General features: G+C 41.1%; 1 protein-coding gene across 1 annotated transcript in view; it reads right to left on the bottom strand.

Annotated features, from left to right (window-relative positions):
* Positions 1-11,303: 11,303 nt before the first annotated feature.
* rspo2 (R-spondin 2) overlaps positions 11,304-20,272 on the bottom strand; it is an 86,557-nt gene continuing 77,588 nt past the window's right edge. The window contains exon 6 of the mRNA XM_042332074.1: positions 11,304-12,071. Coding sequence (XP_042188008.1) covers positions 11,953-12,071 — 119 coding nt within the window. The 3' untranslated portion in view covers positions 11,304-11,952. The remainder of the gene's footprint in view (positions 12,072-20,272) is intronic.

The following is a 20,272-nucleotide window of genomic DNA, read 5'->3' as shown; positions in this document are numbered from 1 at the left end:
TGCATGGAAATCTCAGCTTCGTTTGGATACTCTTAAGCATGGGTTTCCGCATGTATCAGACACCCGGCTGACTGGGGAAAAAAAAGCAATTAATAAAATAAATTGAGACGGAGACTGGCATCTAACATGCAATGACTTCTAATGGGATTTTTGAATAAAGAAAATGAAAGTGTGTCAGACCAAGTTTCAAGAACTCCACTGTGAAGCAAACAATTTTTGGAGCGAAATCCCCATGAGTAGATGAATTGCGCTACCAGTTACTGAAAACAGTGCCTATAATTCCTTATTAGCAATCCTGTTTGGAATTATTGCATATTATATTTGAGTGTAACATACTGTACTTTGTAAGTTAAATATTATTTTGTAGAAAGAGACTTCTAAAAGTTTTGAACAATGTAATTTCTGCACTCTTCCTATTTTTGTTCTTGTTTTTACAAAACAAATTCCAGTTCGGAACAGATGGAATTGTTCATCATTTACAACAACACGATTACACTTGTATAGTGTATTTTACTTCGCTAGACAGTATACAGCTTTTCAGACCCGAGCTGGGGTCAGGGAGGGGAAGTGACCAATGGCATGTTCGAAGAGGAGGGTTTTGAGGCAGGACTTGAAAGAGGCTAAGGAAGGGGCGAGGCAGAGTGATTGGGGAATGGAATTCTAGAGGTTGGGGGCAGAGTGGCTGAAGGCTCTCCCGCCAATGGTGGGGCGGGTGGGTCGGGGGACGTGGAGCAGGCCGGAGCCGGCTGAGCAGAGGGAGCGGGCGGGTTGGTAGGGGGTTAGTAGGTCGCAGAGGTAGGGTGGGGCGAGGCCATGGAGGGCTTTGTAGGTGAGGATCAGGATCTTGAACTGGATCCTCTGAAGGATAGGGACCCAATGAGGTCGGGCGAAAATGGGGGAGATGGGGTCACGGAGTTTGGTGCAGGAGAGGACACGGGCTGCAGGGTTCTGGATTATCTGCAGCCCGTGGAGGGAGGAGTTGGGAAGGCCGACAAGCAGGGCGTTTGCATAGTCGAGCCTGGAGGTGATGAAGACATGAATAAGAGTTTCAGCGGCCTCAGGGGTGAGGTAGTGGCGGAGTCGTGCCACTACCTCACCCCTCAGGCCACTGAAACTCTTTACAAATAAATTAAAATCTCAACAATTGTGTCTATAAACCATGAAATACAACCTCTTTGTAGAAAAATCATTTCAATACAATTTTTATTTTGATTAACTCAATACCTATATAACAATGAACTGTGAAATTATCCACTTTGGAATGAGAATATGTGTAAAAGGCCGCTGTTTGTACAAGAGAATATAAACAATTAATGGTGTTCAATTTGCGATATTTAATAATGTTAATCCATGCCTTTGATTTAGCGCTTTTCACATCAGAATGATGTCTCACAATGCTTCATGGTATTAGCAATAAAATGTAATAGTTGAATGTGGCAGCTAATTTGTGAAGTGAATGATCAATCTTGGAAATACAAACCAGGAGAAATTCCGTTCTCTTTTCGATTAGCAACTTGGATCTTTAATGTCCACCCAAACAGGCAGACAAGACCTTGGTTTAATGTATCATCTGAAGAAATGCACCTCTGACAATGCAGCATATAAACATAGGAACATGGGAACAGGAGTAGGCCATTCAGATCCTCAAGCCTGTTCTGCCATTCTATAAGATCATGGCTGAACTGTACCTCAACTCCAATTACCCACCCTTGTCCCATATACCTTGATACCCTTACCTAACAAATATTTATTCATCTCAGTCTTGAAAATTTGAATGGATCCAGCATCTACAGCCTTTTGTGGGAGACAGTTCCAAATTTCTACTACCCCTTTGTGTGAAAAAGCGCCTCCTGATTTCACTTCTAAATGAAATTAGGAGTGAAATCAGCACACTCCCAGCAATGTAGTCACCCAAGCGTTACCGGAAACGATGGGAGTTCAAAGTCCCGATGCGGAGCTTGAACCCACAACCTTCTGACTCAGAGGCAAGAGTGTAAAACATTGAATCAAGCTGACATCTATTTCGAAATTTGGGAAACAAGCTGTGTAAATGAGTACTCCTCCTGATGCCTGAAGAACATTTTGCCAACCCAGATGGACAATCTACTTCAGGAGTGAAATGGAGGAAATGATATTTTTAAAAATTTTAATGTGTCCAATTATTTTGTAAACATCTCCCCATTAGAAAATGCTTCATTCTTTCTGGTTCCCAGACTCCTCATATCGGGATGTAGTTATATAGTACCCCACCCCAGTAGTCATTGCTCATCTTAAGTCCTGTTCTATCAAAGCATTTCCACATGTTATGCAACTCAAAAGAGCACCTGGAATAAGATTGACGTTAGTGACTTTCAATTATTCTGTATTTTTAGATCATTCCAGAAAATCACTAGGACAACGAGCAAAGTTTATGAAAGATCAACAAATTAAAGAAGTCTTTGCCTGTATCCCAGCATGAGGCTACAGACAGAACCCAAACTCAAAACAGAGCTGATCTGCAAAGAACATACTACAAAAGCAGCAACAAGCATGCCACATACCCAAATGCACACAAAAATGTCCTCCTAATCGCCCAACCACACAGTAACTTCAAAATCAAAGAAATAAATACCAGCAATTCTGAACCTGTGGTTTATTTTATCTGAGGCTGGGAATCTGAATTATAGGTAGAGTTCAGTGCCACGCGAGCAACAACAAATTGCAGTTATGTAGTGCCTTTCACATTGGGAGGATGTCCCAAGATGCTGGGACAGAGATTGCGTAGGACAGCCCCCTGGGTAAAGAGGCAATATTTCAGCATAAAATAATGAATGGCCTTACCCCCCAATATGTATTTGAATGACAAAAACAACAATTTCCATTTAAATAGAATCCTGGGTAGCATCTATGAGTGCTTATAAGGCCTTATAATAGAATGTATTAAATATTTAGTAATGGGAAACTATATTTGGCTGGTCTCCTAATTAAAGCTGCCAGCTTTGCTTTGTATTTTAATAGGCAGTGAATTTGTCACCCGATAAGCAGGTAGGAGGGTTTGGGAGGGAAGGCTATGGAAAGACTGTGGCATCTATGGAGCTTTCTAGAAGTGCAACTGATAACCGCTGTGTGCCTATTGGCAAAGCACTGCTGGTGGAGTCCCGTAGCTCAGTACTTAAAGCACTTACCCCGCAAGCGGGAGATCTCTGTTCAATTCCCAGCAGGGTGAAACCTTGGGCAAGTTTCCTTACTCAACACACCTGATAATAATCCCTCAAGAAAAATTGGTCACTTCAATTCACGACTGTTTGTGGGACACTGCTGTGCACAATTGGCTGCCGTGTTTCGCCCACAAATACACAGTCAATTCACTTTACAGCATATTCTGTGAAGCGCTTTGGGACGTCTAGAAGACATGAAAAGCGCTATATCAAATGCAAGGATTATTATTATTATAAAACGTATTTTCTCCAGGTTAATTTAGCTGGTTTAGTGGTCTGGACTGAGTTAGCTGATCTCGGCTCGTACCCAGTATCCCTGGCCATGAGATCCTGTGTTGGAAAATGTCCACGTATGGAAATGTCTGTTTTCTCCAATATCATCTGCTATTGGTAGTATAGCAACATTTAGCAACTGAGTCACTATACTGCCAATAATAGGTACGTACTGCGGTATGAGCAAATAGCATTGAGCAATGCAACTTTACCTGCAACTATTCACTTCTTGTAGCTACATAGAAGTTACCAGTCAAGTCAACTGCTCCCCCACCTAGTTTGCCAGGTTAATTAACTGTAGTTTATTCACGAGATGTTGGAGTCAGTTTCTGTACTGGAGAGGAGCTTGTGATGCACATGGGGTTCCCCATTTATGTCAGGAGCTTTTTACAAAGGTGAGTTGCCAATAACCTCTCTCCACAAACACTTTTCCATCCCCTCTCGCTGGAAGAAAAGCAAAGAAACCAATTCCAGAGTAATCTTTGCACAGTAATGTAATGCCAGACACTTAGTACTAGATTCATATGAATGAGAGAAGGGAGTTTTGCCCGGTGTCCTGGCCAAAAATCCCCTAAATAAAATCAGTCATTCATTTCACAGCTGTTTCTAGGACATTGCTGTGCACAATTTGGCTGTCACATTCACTTTCAAAATACACTACACTTTACTGTATATCCTATGAAGCACTTTGAGATGTCCTGACATGAAAGGTGCTATGCTAAATGCAAGGATTATTATTATTATTATATATCGGTCACAAAATTGAAAGCACAACAGCAGCATCAAAGCGAAGATCAGCTTCCCAACAATAATAATATTCCTTACATTTAATATAGCACATTTCACATAAAGAGGATGTCTCCAATAGTTTCAGAGGATTTACTGTGCATTACTGTAAACAATATTGACTGTGTAGTTTGTGTGGTTTGTAGGCAACCTGAACAACTTGACTATTGAACACTGAACACTTCTCCAACAGCCTCATTCAATTTGCATTTCAAAAACATGCCAAAAGCAGTGCGCCAAGCAAATATTTTCTGCTTAACTGGCAACAGCGGGGTTGAGTACTTTAAGGAGATTGCTGACAACTAATGTTTTTAACACTTGTTGATATTATCGCAAAACATTCTGATTACATTCTGGCAAGAATGAGGCCATTTGCAGCAGATGTCCTAAGATTAAGATTTAACTGTTCTATGAAGAAGTCAGAATAAATAAGTCACAATGATGGTGAGTTTGAAATTCCACCTGGTTCTAGATTTATTTTATTGACTTAGCATTTCAAAATTCAGCAATTTCTTAAGTATGGTCTTTATTTTGAAGCTGGGTTTTCTGTGAGTTCTTTCAACAACTACAAAAAAACAACTTCAAAGTTAAGACTGAATTCAACAATTTGCCAAATTCTGGATGCTTTCAAATGTTAAGTCAACAGAGTAAATCTAAACCCAGAGCAGAATTTCACCCCTGGTGAGCAATGGATTCTATAGCTCCTCCCTCCGCAGGCTGCAGATCATCCAGAACTCTGCAGCCCGTATCCTCTCCCGTAACAGGCTCCGTGACTCTATCACCCCCATCCTCACCCGACTCCACAGGCTTCCAATCACACAGAGGAATACAGTTCAAGATCTTGGTCCTCACCTAGTCTTGCTCCCCCCTACCTCTGCAATCTCCTAACCCCCTACCATCCTGCTCGCTCCTTCCTCTCCATGGGCTCTGGTCTGCTTCACGTTCCCCGCCTCGCTCGCCCCAGTATTGGCGGGCGGGTCTTCCACCACTCTGTCCCCACCCTCTGGAACGCCATCCCGCAGACCCTCCACCACACCCTCTCCCTTGCCTCCTTCAAGACCCATCTCAAGATCCTCCTTCGACTGTGCTTTCGATCACACTACTTCCCCCCCTGCCCTCCACCATCCCCGATCCCAACCCCCAGCTCGGGTCCAAAACTTTGACTGTCCAGCGCCTTGGGACGTCCTCCCATTGTGAAAGGTGCTATATAAATGTAATTTTGTTGTTGTTATAGAGGTTTAGAATATAATATTCAAAAACTGGATTCAAGTCACTATTTGCGACTTTGAGTTTGCAAATTTTATGCACCGTCAAGTGCCTTTAACCCTAATAAGACCTTGGATCCTTGCAGAAGCTTTACAAGTCTACGTGCAAGGGTGGGGCGAGGCCATGGAGGGCTTTGTATGTGAGGATCAGGATCTTGAACTGGATCTTCTGAAGGATAGGGAGCCAGTGGAGTCGGTCGAGAGTGGGGGAGATGGGGTCCCGGAGTTTGATGTGGGAGAGGACACAGGCTGCAGGGTTCTGGATTATCTGCAGCCTGTGGAGGGAGGAGTTGGGAAGGCCGACAAGCAGGGCATTTGCATAGTCAAGCTGAAAGGTGATGAAGGCATGAACAAGAGTTTCAGTGGCCTGAGGGGTGAGGTAGTGGCGGAGTCGGGCGATGTTAAGGAGGTGAGGGAAGGTAGAGCAGGTCATGGCATATTTAATAGGTTGCCTCGCACTGCATGTTATTTTCCATCCTTCTTGAAACCAATAAAGGAATTTCAAAACCATATTTCATTAAAACCAGAACATTCTGCTGTAATAAGAAATCTGCCATGCACAATATGGGCTGGTGACAAGCTAAATGCATCAGTGCACATCTGGCATTATAATAACAGAATTAAAGTATGATTTGTATTATTGTAACAGGAAATAGTGCTCAAGATTACAGGGTGCAAGAATTAAAGAATACCCATGCCAACCTCATGTTGCTTAGCATCTAGTTTTGTCCTTAATCTGCACTTTTCTTTAATGATTTGGCTGTTTGCATCAACAATGAATTTATCATCAGCTTAGATGAAATAAAACTATTTTGTGCAGAATTTGATCTTGCATGGATTAATATGGGTTAACGAAGCAAACAATTTTCAAAAACTCAAGGATGTGGTTTCTGAACACATCAAGTGAGCCACAATTTTACAGCTTGTTTATTACATCCCAGATCTCCTTAAAGATCTAGGCTACAGAATATCAACTGGTACGATCCATTACAGAATTATCATTTCATTTCAATTATCATTATCATTTCTTCAATTGAAAATCCATAATCAAATACATAGAACTCTACAGGGAGGCTTATGTTACTTTATTTTTTTGGTCAGCCGGGTGTCTGACACATGAGGAAGCCCATCACCATGCTTAAGAGCATGGAAACCAGAGTTCCATAGATCCCATCTTAACATGGAAATTCAGAGACATTTGATGAAATGCTCACTCTCTCCCTGGAGTGATGCATCCTTCTTACCTAATTCCGGAGAGTATTAGGTGCCAGGTGGCAAGAGCCAAGGTTTGGGCACCCCAAGAGTGTGCATTGGGGTACTGCTGGAGTACAACCAGCTAAAACAGCAGAGCTTGCCATTGGGAGCACGGTCTGGCAAGCTTCCCGCTACTTGTTCAGCTCGGTCCACTCTGTCGAGTCCATTAGGGCTTTGGTTTGCAGATTTAACAGGAACTGAATGCAAATAGTCCCTGCCCCCAATGACTGGTCTGCCCTTCCAAATGCTGCTGATGAGCCAGCCTCACTGTGCTGTCAGTAGCAGTGCTCTGGAGTACTGCAGACCCGTGTTGCTCAGGAACTGGACAACCAATTCCGCCACAGAGGGATGGTTCAATTCTAAGATGCCTTTGCCAAGCATGTCACCTTGGAGCCATTTCAGCTCCAAGGGGACCCCATTTACTTCTTCCCCCAAGGAGGATAGACACTAGTTGTTTATTTGACATCTGACAAGCGCGGATTTAAGCCCTCACTGTTAGGTGACATGTCAGGTACCAGGAGCTCCCTGCGAGCTTCCTGGTGGGCAAAACAGCTCTTGAACTTCAAGTTTCACAGATTTAAAGATCTGGTTTTGAAAGTGACAGATTTTTAATTCCACCAGCATCTGGTTTCCAAAGTTTCAAAATTCTATTGAAGGAAAACAAATTAAATAATTTTGGAAATTAGAATAAGAAGCAATACTGTCCCAATCCACAATTCAGCTGAATTATCTAGCTAGTTGTCCATCATAAAAAAAAGTTGTCTAATAGAAGAGGAAAACAGAAATCCATTCTTTACAGTACCACAGCATGGCACTCTGCAATCCTGCATAATTATGTTATTTGCAATCAGCTGTATTTTAACATTATTTATTTGTCTCCTTTTTATATTTATTTTCAAACCTATTAGAGTCTGAAATGCCATACTCATAAGAATAGATTTGAGTCACAAATTACAAAAGAGAGAGAGGGGGAGAGAGAGGGAAAGAGTGTGAGAGAGTGGGGAAGAGAGAGAGAGATGGGAGGAAAAGGTAGAGAGAGGAACAAAGATAGAGAGAAGGAATGGAGGGAGGGAGATGGGAAAGGGAGAGGGTTGGGAGGGATAGAGGAGCTAAAGTATTCTTCAATAGGGCCAATTTGGCTGAAGAGAAAACACATTTGTCTGGTTCATGAAAGTAGGATAGTGGGATCTAATTTTATACAGTTTGTTAAGTGTGGCAAATCATTTGTTATGATCAAATGTTGCACAGCTGCAAGCTTTCTGGTTTTATAATAGTAACAGCGAATCTGAATAAAGCCGTACAGAACAAAAGTTATCCCCCAAAAACGTTTAACAGTCATTCAAGGGGCCCAGCAGCAAGAGTTACAATAATCCTTGCATTTGATATAGTGCCTTATCAAGTCTTTGAGACGTCTCAAAGCGCTTCACAACATATATTGTAAAGTGAACTTGACTGTATATTTTGTGGGGGAATTGCACCAGCCAATTGAGCACAGCAGTATCCCACAAACAGTCATGGACCACATTTTTTTATTTTTATTTCAAATGATTATTACCCCCAGAGTTAAATCAAACAGTCTGGACCACACTCCAATGCAGCATCTAAGCACTCCCTTCACTCAGCAAGCACTCACCTGCTTCACGCCCCCCTCCCTATCCATCTCACAATCAGGCTTTCAGACATTTTGCCCCTGTTCTCTGGGATACTGTCACAGAGTTCCTCTGACTCACTGTGTCTCTTTTGACTCAACTTTTGATCACCTCTCCCCTCTGCACACTCTTTGACTCTCACCCCCGGCTCGGGTGTTAAGCGCTTTAAGATGTCCTCCTGCCATGAAAGGCCTCATGTAAATATAATTGCAAATTGAATTATATTATATAATATGGGGTGGTTGGGGGAAGCAATGCACTGTTCACGTACCAACTTTCAGGTGGGACAACAAACCAATGCTCCGCCTACCTGTTCTTCGGGTGGATGTCAAAGATTGAATCATATCAGGACATCATTCAAAAAGAGAAGGGTGTAGTCTCCCAGTGCCAAGATCAATAATCTTCCAGTTGAATCGAACAAGCACCTGATGCTCCACGTGGGACCTTGCTATATAGAAAATGGCTGCCACATTTATTTTATTTGACAAAACTATAACTTTAACACATGCTATAAAATGCAATATTTAAAAATATATTATATCTGGGTTAGCGCCAGTTCTACCTACATTTGAAGCTAATGTTAATGTAACTGAAGTATTAAAGGGATCTTGTTTTTTTCTGTTTTTATATTTCTATAGCGCCTTTCACATTGAGCTGATGTCCCAAGGCACTGGTCTTAATAGTTAAAGAGTTGAAAATTATTTACAATCTTAGTAAAGTCCCTGCAGACAGAGATCCTCAGATACTATCTCACTCTCTGGTCTTTATTCCGATTTTGCTGGTTTGGGGTGACCAATCCATGATCTGTAAACTTCAAATCTGTTGTTCAAATATTTGAACCCGTTGTTCAATTACCACAATTTTGACCCTACAGTATTTTCGCAGTACACAACTGTCTTTTTGGGGCGCGTCCAATAGCTTTCATCATCATCGACAGCAGAAAAAATGTCACAATTAATTATTTGTGTCTGGATTTATGAACCCACTCTTTTGGAAGTTCAAATTTGCTTGAGAAACAAACCTGAGCAATTGTAAGTATACCATTTTAGATAGAAATGTGTTTGATTACTCTCTGGTTACAGTGTGTCATCCGTCTCTGTTGAGTAATTATTACAGCTCACTTATGCTGTGTACTTCTGCTCTGCCAAAGTTCATTTGCCTATCTTTGCTGTGGCTCCACTGGTGATCTTCTCAGCCACTCAGCTCTTGGAACACTTTAGCGATTCATTTGTCATCACCTCAAACACCTTCAAAGCCTTTCACAGCATGTGACACCACGCATTTCATAATTTCATGCTCCTCACTAAAGCAATGACCATAGTCAACCATAGTCTTTTAATTATTCAACACTTTCTCTAAGTAGTCTGATGACCAGCTAACACCTTGATCGTACTCTAAAATCATTTCATTATCCCTAAACTCGACGCAGATTCGGTGTTTCACTACAATATTACTTTGTTGGACCAGTTTTCATCTAAATACCTTAGACTAAGTAACAGAATTATTTGTTAAATAGAGAGAACAGTGTAATACAATACAATTTGGGATAATGAAGGATGTGTAAATGAAATAAAGGGCATTGAAAACATCCAAATGTTCCCACAATTTCACACACTTATGTTGAATTCCAGGTCTCTCTCTCCTCCTCCCCACCTCCTGCCTCATCAATCTCATCTCAACAGCTCTGGGAAGTTTCTCTTCCCACCTCATAGACATCTGTAGAATGACCATAACCAAACACTCACTTCACCAAAAAAATCTAGTCAGAAGCCCAGCTAGGTCACACATCACCCAATTAATCTATTTATCAAGCTACTATTTACATTAAGTCACTATTTAAAAGAATCCAGAACCAAGAAAAAAATGCAAGACAGAACGTGATATGTCCCATGCGATTCAATATTTATACAAGACCTAATTTCTAAAATTATAACAATTTTGTAACAATTACAGGTGTATCTGACATCATTACACTCAGATAAATACTTTAGTATCCAAAGTTCTATCCTTCATTCAGGGAAGTATTTCAGTCTGAGATATAAAAGATATACAGATAGTTCCGTTTCATTTAGATGTTTGTGAGCAAATCGTGGGTTAGGATCCTAAAATAACTTTCTAAAGCACACGCAACAAATACTACATAGTTTAAGCTTTGACTTTTAAGTGAAGGGGAAGCTCAAAATCCCTTTAAAAGGTACATTTGGAAGTGGTACTTGCTCGGTTAACCAAGAGCTTAAGGTCCATACCCTCCAACCTATAATAATAATAAATAATCCTTGCATTTGATATTGCACTTTTCATGTCTGCCAGGCGTCTCAAAGCACTTCACAGAATAACGCGGCAGCCAATTGCGCACAGCAGTGTCTCACAAACAGTCGTGTATGGAAGAGATCAAATTATAATTTTTTTTCTTGAGGGATTATTATCACCTACTACAACACTTGCAAACAAAGGGGTGGAAACTGAGGGTTCATGCATTAAATTATGTTAAATCTGATGCCATTTATTTACATGGCTGCCATGTTTCGCCCACAAAATAAACAGGCAATTCACTTTACAATATTATGTGAAACACTTTTGAGACGTCTCAACAACATGATGAGGCAGTATATATCAAATGCAAGGATCATTATTATTATGTGCGATATTCTGAATTTATTTCAAATACAAGGGACTCTTCAGTCCCGAGGATCAGAAGAAAAGATGTCACGATAAATAATGGTGGTTTTAGTAAGGGGGTCAGGTTGTACGATTCTTCTGTAGTTTTCTTTTAATAACATCACTAACAATGGTCACCAAAAAGTGGACTTCAGGGAAGGTCATGGAATGGAAAACAAAGCAGTTTTTGGCTGTGATGAATCACACGTTTCACACATTGGGATGCTTACATGTACAGTAAATACGTTTATTATGGGTACTCTCAGCACTGTGTACACATGGTGACAGCCATGCCAGTCGAGCAATGAGCTGTTGGTCATTTCTTGTTTTATACAATTACAGCCTTTAAGCATTTTATTTCAGCGACTGTCAACAGAATCTGTGCTGAGGATTACATACATTGTAGCTATGCATGTATTCAAATATATAAGGGGGGTTGGAATGTACAATAAAGGAGACAAAAACGCCATAAATGAACAGTCCTCTTCCTGCTTTACAATCTCTTCTTTCATATAAATATACAGCACTTGTCCGTTTTCCATTTTGTTTGCAGCTATTCAAGCAGAGATTGGTTTTAGTGTTTAATTATTTTAATGGCTGGCAGCCCATCGGCCATCCTCGTGACAAGCCTTCGTGAAAGACACCAGCACACTTCCTCCTCTCGTCGGCGGCAGAGCCCAGGTTTGCTCATCCCATTCGGATCAATGGAGGGAAAACAAATGAAAAGTATAAATAAAACAAACACACTTGTGGACTTTCTCACACAAGTTATTTGCCACCAATACTGTCAAAGCAGCACAACTGCAGTGCGGAGTGTGCAGGAGCGGATAGCAGCATTGTGCACTTTGCATAATAAATGGGTTTGTCCTTTTACTGGTCAGTGCTCTCTGTAGCTTGCAGGACACTGTGTTGTTTGTGGGCCTTCGATCGGTTTTTCTTTTTCTTTTTTCTGTTGTTACCACCCTTGCCTTTTGTTCTCTGGCTTTTCTCTGGAAACAGAAAGCAAAACATCAAGGTTACTTTTTCTTAGGCAAACTGGGTTTTCAGACATTTTAGCACAATTAAACCTTGTGCCTGGTAGAATGTAATATTGGGAGTAAGCTCTGCAACAATACTGGAGCTACATCACCCAAATGGCCAGTCTTCAAACAGAAGCCTCGACAGAGATATCCATGGGGTACATCACAGACAAGCTTGATCCTGTCTGATTACCTCAAGGCGCATACTTCTCAGCAAAGATAGTTTCCCTTCTTCCTCTATCTCCCTCCCTAGCCAGGGATCAGAAATAACAAGGATAATTGTAATATTCTCATCAATCAGCTAACTCAGTCTAAATGAGGACCAACATTAACTCTGGCATCTTTCTGGTTCAGATCATTATACATTGTATAATGGAGTCCTGTAGCTCAGTGGTTAGAGCACTCGCTTTGCAAGCGAGAGAACTGAGTTCAATTCCAGGCAGAGGGCAAAACCTTGGGTAAGTTTCTTTACTCCACATGCCTAATAATAATCCCTCCAAAACCAAAAACAATAATAAATTGGTCATTTGCAATCTACGACTGTTTGTGGGACATTGCTGTGCGCAATTGGCTGCCGCGTTCGCCCACAAATATACAGTCAATTCACTTTGCAGTGTGTTCTGTGAAGCGCTTTGGGACGTCCTCCCGACGTGAAAAGCGCTATATCAAATGCAAGGATTATTATTATTATTATTGTAAATACTTCCTTTAAGATTTCCACTGGAATAGGCACAATATACTGACATTTATTCACTGAAGGGTATTCCACTCAGCATTGGATATCACCTTGTGAAAAGAACACATTCCACAGGTTATTTCCACTTTTCTTCACTCTTGTCCTTAGAATCTACACTACTCATTAAATCTGTGCAAACTGGGAAGCATGAACAGAAGGTGGATAGTACCCGGCAAGTAATAGCAACACTCGAGTAGATCAGGTTGTGGTAAAATCATTGTGGTTTACCACAGAATCGACCAATGTCAATACCGATCATCATAGTAAGGTGCCCAGAGAACAGAGATTAACAAACTATTGCATTCAAATAAAAAACAGATGGGAATTACAGGTTTAACCTGCAGTCAAGTTCTTCTGTGTTCTTGTCAGGGAAGGAGGAAGAAAGAGGTCCGAATGTGTATTCAAAAATGAACTTGAAATGTGTGGTAGATTTTACCAAACACAGGAATTTGTGCTAAACTGCACATCTTAGTCAGTGCGATGCAATGAGTTTTCACACTGTGAGAGTGCTACCAACCGAGCCAGGCTGATATCTAGCTTGCTGGACTGACAGTCAGCTTTTCAATGGGACACTATCGGTGCATCTACAATTGGAATGTCACTAATCACGTGACCATTGACATGACTGTCACATCAGAATTTAAGTTAAAAAATGACCATGTCCACAACCCATTCGCAAGACAAGCAAACCCCCGTTACAAAGGAATTGCTCAGACTGTATATTACGTTGACTGTAGATGTTATTCACCACATTGCTTGGTTAAAAAATGACATTCAGAAAAGTAAATGAAAAGACAGATTTAGTCTATTAAAATGTTAATCTTTAAATAAGCACTAGACAGACTTGTGGTCTTCAAACCGAAAGTTTTTCACACATTCACTATTAACAGATTGTTGAATGTCCCAAGTGATCTCCACTGGCTCTAAGAGAATTACTGGTTCTGTAATAGGTACTAAAATGACCCTTTATCATAGAGACACACATTAAAGAAGGTAGGATTAAGGGGCTTTCTAAAACAGAAACACATGTATTCTTCAGTAAAACTTCAGTGCAACTTCGAAGGTTAAATTAGTCAAAGTACACAGGAATCGGACTGTACACCAAGAATCTGGGCTAATCTAACATACCCATCTCTGCACTTTTTTTGATCCTTGGGTCAAAGTAATAGTTTCAGTCCCTTTGTTTTCACATGTCAGCATTGCATTAAGATTTATAAACGATAAGGCAAACTGGGATACCACTTATTAAAATTACTCAGCACTTTAGGGGCCATTAATGATTAAAGAAATCTCCCCTCAAAATACCTGATCCTGCTCCAACAGTAACAAGTTCCAGGAAACCAAAAGATGGGCTAACTGAGCCTAACATGCCAACAGCTGGAGCTGAGCTAGTTCTGTAAGCAATAGCGCACTTCAAGGCTTCATGAAGCAAAACTAAATCAGCCTCGCTTTATAGCAGCATTTCTGCAATAATTTGCTCACCAGTTTTCATATTAATGCTTCCATCTTTTAAACCTAAAATCTTCTGGATCAATTTTGAAAACTTCAAAACATTCGGTCATTGGTACTATTTTATGTAGTTTCTGCTACATTCCAATGTTTGATTTAGAAGCAGGATCGGAAGAATTTGATTCCTTACATCGGAAGGTGCTACATCTTAAAATATTACTGGGAGAAGTTTTTTTTTAAAGTGGGAGGGGAGCAGAAAGAAATAAGAGTTTGAAATTTAAAAAGTACTTCTCTTAAAAAGACAGAGGAAATAAAGTTATTTTACATATCTCTAAACCAAGAGGAGAAACTCTTATTTTAAACAAACTCTTATTTCACCGAGTAAGAGCAGCCTGCGAGAGACCTGTGATGTCCTGGCTTGAAAACAGCCACTTTGGATAATGCATCGAGTGAGTTCATCTGTCTTTGGCTTGTTGCCATTAGCTGAGTGGGCAATTAACATCTTCTTCAGCATTGGAAACCGATCCCAGTGGTCAAACCAATTTAAGCTCAGTGTAGCATGATCTGGCTTTTCGAATGCCATAAAATATTTATTAGAAAAAAAGCAACAGGAGGGGCCATTCAGCCAGTTGGCGCAGTTCGCTGAAACCCTCATACATGCTTTCATTTCATCAAAGCTTAACTATGCTAACTCACTGCTCTTCAACCTTCCCAATTCCTCCCTCTGTAGGCTGCAGATCATCCAGAACTCTGGAGCCTGCGTCCTCTCCCGCACTAGACTCCGTGACCCTATCACCCCCATCTTCGCCCAACTCCACTGGCTTCCTGTCACACAGAGGATACAGTTCAAGATTCTGGTCCTCACCTTCAAAGCCCTCCATGGTCTTGCTCCTCCATACCTCTGCAACCTCCTAACCCCTTACCATCCTGCTTACTCCCTCTGCTCAGCGGGCTCCAGCCTGCTTCATGTCCCCTGCCTCACTCACCCCACTATTGGTGGACGGGCCATCTGCCACTCTGCCCACACCCTCTGGACTTCCATCCTGCAGTCCCTTTGCCTCGCCCTCTCCCTTGCCACCATCAATACCCATCTCAAGACCATCCTCTTCAACCGTGCTTTCGATCTCCCTGCCTCCACCCTGCTTTGTTGTTGTTCTGCCGCTACCCAGTCTTCATACTAAAATGACTTAAGATAATGTAGGTGGAATGTTTTCTGTACAAAGCACTTTGCATCTATTCACAGTTAGGAGGGACCCCTCAGTTCTATACAATATATTCAAGGCTAACTGTTCACTCCCTACTAATCAATTCAAATTATATAGCTAACTATAGGTGGCTCCACCAACCTGTATAGGAATAATTCCTTTGGACTCGCCAGCTCTGGATTATCCCCGAGGCTGGTAAGATCTGGCTCCCATCAAAACCAATGGATTTAATAATAACTCCAGTAAACAGTAAACTGGAGTTACTCCAGTATGCACATGGATGTCTTAATAATCTGCAATCTTTCCCAAAGGAAGAAAGTTATTTTCACACAAAAAGTCCAAGTACTTTATACAATAAGTTCTTCCTCAGGAAAACAAAATGTTATTGGAAGAGAAAAAAATTCTGACACAAAGAAGTGACAGGATCATTACTTTCTCTTTTTCTCCGACTGGCAAATCGTCCTGGCTCTTCCCAACACAAACTACAGACTATCCAGAAATTTTTAGCTCATGTTCTCTCCTCCACTGGCTCCTCACCCCTCAGTGAAATGATTTCATGCTCTTTGTTCTCACAATCAAATACCTACTTAGTCTCACTCCACCCTACCTCTGCAACCTTCTTCAACCACACTGACATAGCTGCTCCCTTCGCTCAATGAACATGGCCTGCTTCAAGTCCTCCAGCCTATCTGCCCCACCTTCAGCAGGTTAGCTTGCAATCATTCTGCTCTTGTTCTCTCAAACTCCATCCCGGTATCCCTCCAACTCACTTCCTCCGTACACTCATACAAACACATCTCTTTGACTGCACCTTTTCCTTTCTCACTCCCCTCAACTCATTCCCCCATCTTGGGTGCCCATCCACCATTGTCAACTGCTTTGAGATGTCCTCGCAAGGCGCTACATAAATGTAACGTGTATTGTATTGAAATTCAGTGGGGGGGAGGGGGGGTGGTAGAGGGGAGGCAAGAGGACGAATACCTATTCTGTCTTCATTAGCATGTTTACAGATCTTGGCAATAGTGAATTTCATTTAAAAATTTCATTCTAAGGTTCATTGATTTATGGAACAGCAGAAAGTACAACAATCTCTTCTGTCCATAAATTACTGATCAAGCCCCTTCACAAGCATGTGGAGTCCTGTAGCTCAGGGGTTAGAGCACTCGCTTTGCAAGCGAGAGACCTGAGTTCAATTCCAGACAGGGCGAAACCTTGGGCAAGTTTCCTTACTCCACACTCCTAATAATAATCCCTCAAAAACCAAAAATAATAATAAATTGGTCATTTTCAATCTACGACTGTTTGTGGGACATTGCTGTGCGCAATTGGCTGCCGCGTTCGCCCACAAATATACAGTCAATTCACTTTACAGTGTGTTCTGTGAAGCGCTTTGGGAACGTCCTCCCGATGTGAAAAGCGAAAGGATTATTATTATTATGTGTGGTTGAGGGGGGGAAAGAAAGTGAAAGATGTAGCAAAGAAAACCCATTATAGGAAGCAAGCAGTCAAAGGGCAATGGAGTAATATATTCCTATTTCACTTCCTTATGCAGATTGAACTGATCAGATTAAACAAGTTCAAAATAAATAACACAATGCACAGAGCATGTATGAACATTGTAAAAAAAAACTACAATCAATATGGTCCAAGGAACAGAGTAAAATTATAAGATTACACAAGAACCACGGAAATTGTAAACAAGATGCCGCGCTGAATTTTTCCTCCCAGTCACAGTGGTACAGTGGAGAGCAAAGTTAGAAAGTTGGTTCACATTGAAGATATCCTCCCCCACACCCTATTCCTCTCTAACAGCAGTTCACCACTGAGAATATAATTTCAGTAATAGCCTTGTGCACAATGTGAGTCATTAATGGGACAACATCTAGATTTAAAACCAATACAGCGTTGAGCAGCTAGGCTACTATTTGGACCATTAATATTATATGCACATGAGAATATCCACAGCAGGTAGGGTCTGTCCTCTAGTTCTGACTTGCAACCTTTATTGTAAAAAAGTCGAATTCACACGAGGATCCATCTGGGGTGCAATTTATTTAGGTGGAATTTATTTGGGTTCCACCTGGAATATAAATTTGAGTTCTATTAATCCAATAAAGGGTGTGGTTTTTTTGTGGGGGGAGAGCACAGTCGTGCACAATTATAACCTATCAGAATCTGTCGCAGTCTCTGGTATCTCGAGTTTACAGCCAAGTTATTGACACACTCACTATGCACAATAAATACCAGTGGCAGAAAAACTTCCAGGGTGGATTGGCAGACTCCCGGAAAGCAATGTCAGCAGCAATCTTTTTTCACCCCAAACCCCTCTCCCATTATAAACCCTGGGTCTAACTTTATGGACCCCAAAACACCGCAGTACAATGGGAGTGGGCTTTGTATAAGCAGTAGCAATGCATATGTTTCCCTCTCCTTCAGATGAGGAAAGACAGGGAGATTTTCAACACTTAAGTGCTCGAAATTCCATTAGCCTTACACTGGTTGAGTAAAGGGGTCTGGGCAGTGGTCCCACATTAATTTCACCCAGTGTTAATCTCTGGCAAGGTCAAAAAGCAACAGATGGATCAAGGACAATCAGAAGCTATTTTCAGAACAAGAATCTCATTGATCTCAATTCAACAAAATGAGCAAGATGCCAATTGCCTCTTGGACATGGCAATTATACATACATAATGGTTTAAATGAGTAATGGAAGCACAAATATCATGGTGTTTAGTGGAGTGTGACAAAGCAGAAGAAGACTGAAGTCTGGAGGGTAACTGGCACTCACATTGACTGATGGCTCATAGAAAATGTTTCTTCAGGTCCACCGACAACCTTAGCTGGTTCAGACAAAGGAAGAATGCATGGCAGCCTTGAATATTCTCTCAATGTGAAAGGTGTGAAGTAAATGTAAATTTGTTGTTGTGGTTGAATTCCATTATATACTTCTGAAGAGGAGGATGGCACTCAATGAGCTGGGATGGTAACACGATCAGAATGGGATGACTTTCAGGGACTCTTGATTCAAACGCCCAACACTTGCCCATTTCCTAAACATTGGCAAGCTCACAAAGGAAAATTTATTGACTATGCATGTTTTCCTCTCAGAGATAGATTCTGCACAGCTATAGCCAGCATGGGGTGCAAGAGGAGACCTCCTGCAGATGCTAGAGGTGATGACGGTGGAAGAAATCCTATCACCGTTGGTACCTCTGGGAGAGAAGGAATATGGTGTATATGGGAGCTTTGGCCACCCATGTACTAGTTGGAACCTTGGAGGAGGAAAGAGGCCAAATAGTGCATATTGTTAGGAATGTGGATATTGCACATACTCGTTGTTAATCTTATTTCTGACACCCAATAGTTATCTTTGGGTATTGGTTTGTTTTGAATGTCTTGTGTTTCCAGTACGAATACACATATCTTTCAAATTCCCTAGTAACACAATGTGTGGTTTACAGGGTTACAAAGAACTGTACACACATGCGCACACACACAGTTCATGAGAAAGTTATACAATTTCTGAGGCACGTAGAAACAATTCTAACCTTATGCAAAACTAATCCCGGTAGTTTTCACTGGACTATTGTAGCTCCAACAAAAAGGGATTAAAAACTCACAGGAATTCAGGGTTTATTTTGCAAATTAACTTTTCAAATTAAGTGACCCAGCTTAATTTTAAATAGCTTAAGCCCCTGAATGCTAGATTTTAAGGAAATATTATTATAACAGATTGTCAGAACTGAAGGCTGAGATTGCAATGTTCACTAAATGGTCTTATGATGATAGCACCAATTTCAGAACATACATTACTGAGGTATGACAAGTGCTCCTCAGGAAAGAAATAACTTGTCTGGCACCTCATGATCAGACCCAGAAAAACCCAACTTGTAAGAATTTGGTGTCAACTTGAGATTGCCTCAGAGCTAATACTACAGCTTTCTTTAGATGATTTTTTGGCCCCACTAAGGATCTAATTCAGAGGGCAGTCATCCTAGATGATTCAGGGAAAAGTGTCTGGGACGTCAATGTGGTGTCAAAGTTCACAGATGTGAATAGAATGAACCTCTGACTGATGATGGCAATGCAAGATTACTCATTCCGCATGTGTGAAGTAACTCCATGAGGCATGCAACAAGCTTGTGTGAGTTAACGGCTGCCAGGCCATCCTTTTTAGGAACTCGCTTGTATAGCACAAGAAGATCAAAATTCAGCCACCGATCATTGAGAATTAGTGATCTTACATTAATGTAGGCAATCTGGTGGGGGAGGGGAGGAGGAGAAGGGGCAGGGAAAGGAAGACTGGAGTTTTAAATACATTTAAATAATGATACTGTGGAATTGTGTAACGTATCATTTAGAGAAGTTGCCTCGCAAGCGAGAGGATTAGGGTTTGATTCCCGGGCAGGGCAAAACCTTAGGCAAGTTTCCTTATTCCACACACTTCTGATTACCATTACCATTATTATGGCTATTTACAATCTGATTCACGACCACCTCATCAACATTTGGATATAATGCAACGTCAAGCTCATTATTACCAAAAAATACAGGTTTGTCAGTTCCGCTTTTCCCAGATTTTAAGTAGGTATTGAATTTCAATAGTAGTGTTGAGGAAGAAAACGTTTTTCTAAAACACTGGGTTAATCTGAAAATATTTCCTGTTGATTGTTTTAACATTATCCACACTGCAAAGCCAGCCACATCAGCTGAAAAATCCCAATACTGAGCAAGGTACCAAGCCAGGGGAATAAGGTTATGCTCTGTATCCAGATCAAGAA

This window comes from Callorhinchus milii, unplaced genomic scaffold (genome assembly GCF_018977255.1).
Source record: "Callorhinchus milii isolate IMCB2004 unplaced genomic scaffold, IMCB_Cmil_1.0 Scaffold2, whole genome shotgun sequence".
Taxonomy (NCBI): domain Eukaryota; kingdom Metazoa; phylum Chordata; class Chondrichthyes; order Chimaeriformes; family Callorhinchidae; genus Callorhinchus; species Callorhinchus milii.
This window is presented reverse-complemented; position numbering and strand designations above follow the sequence as displayed.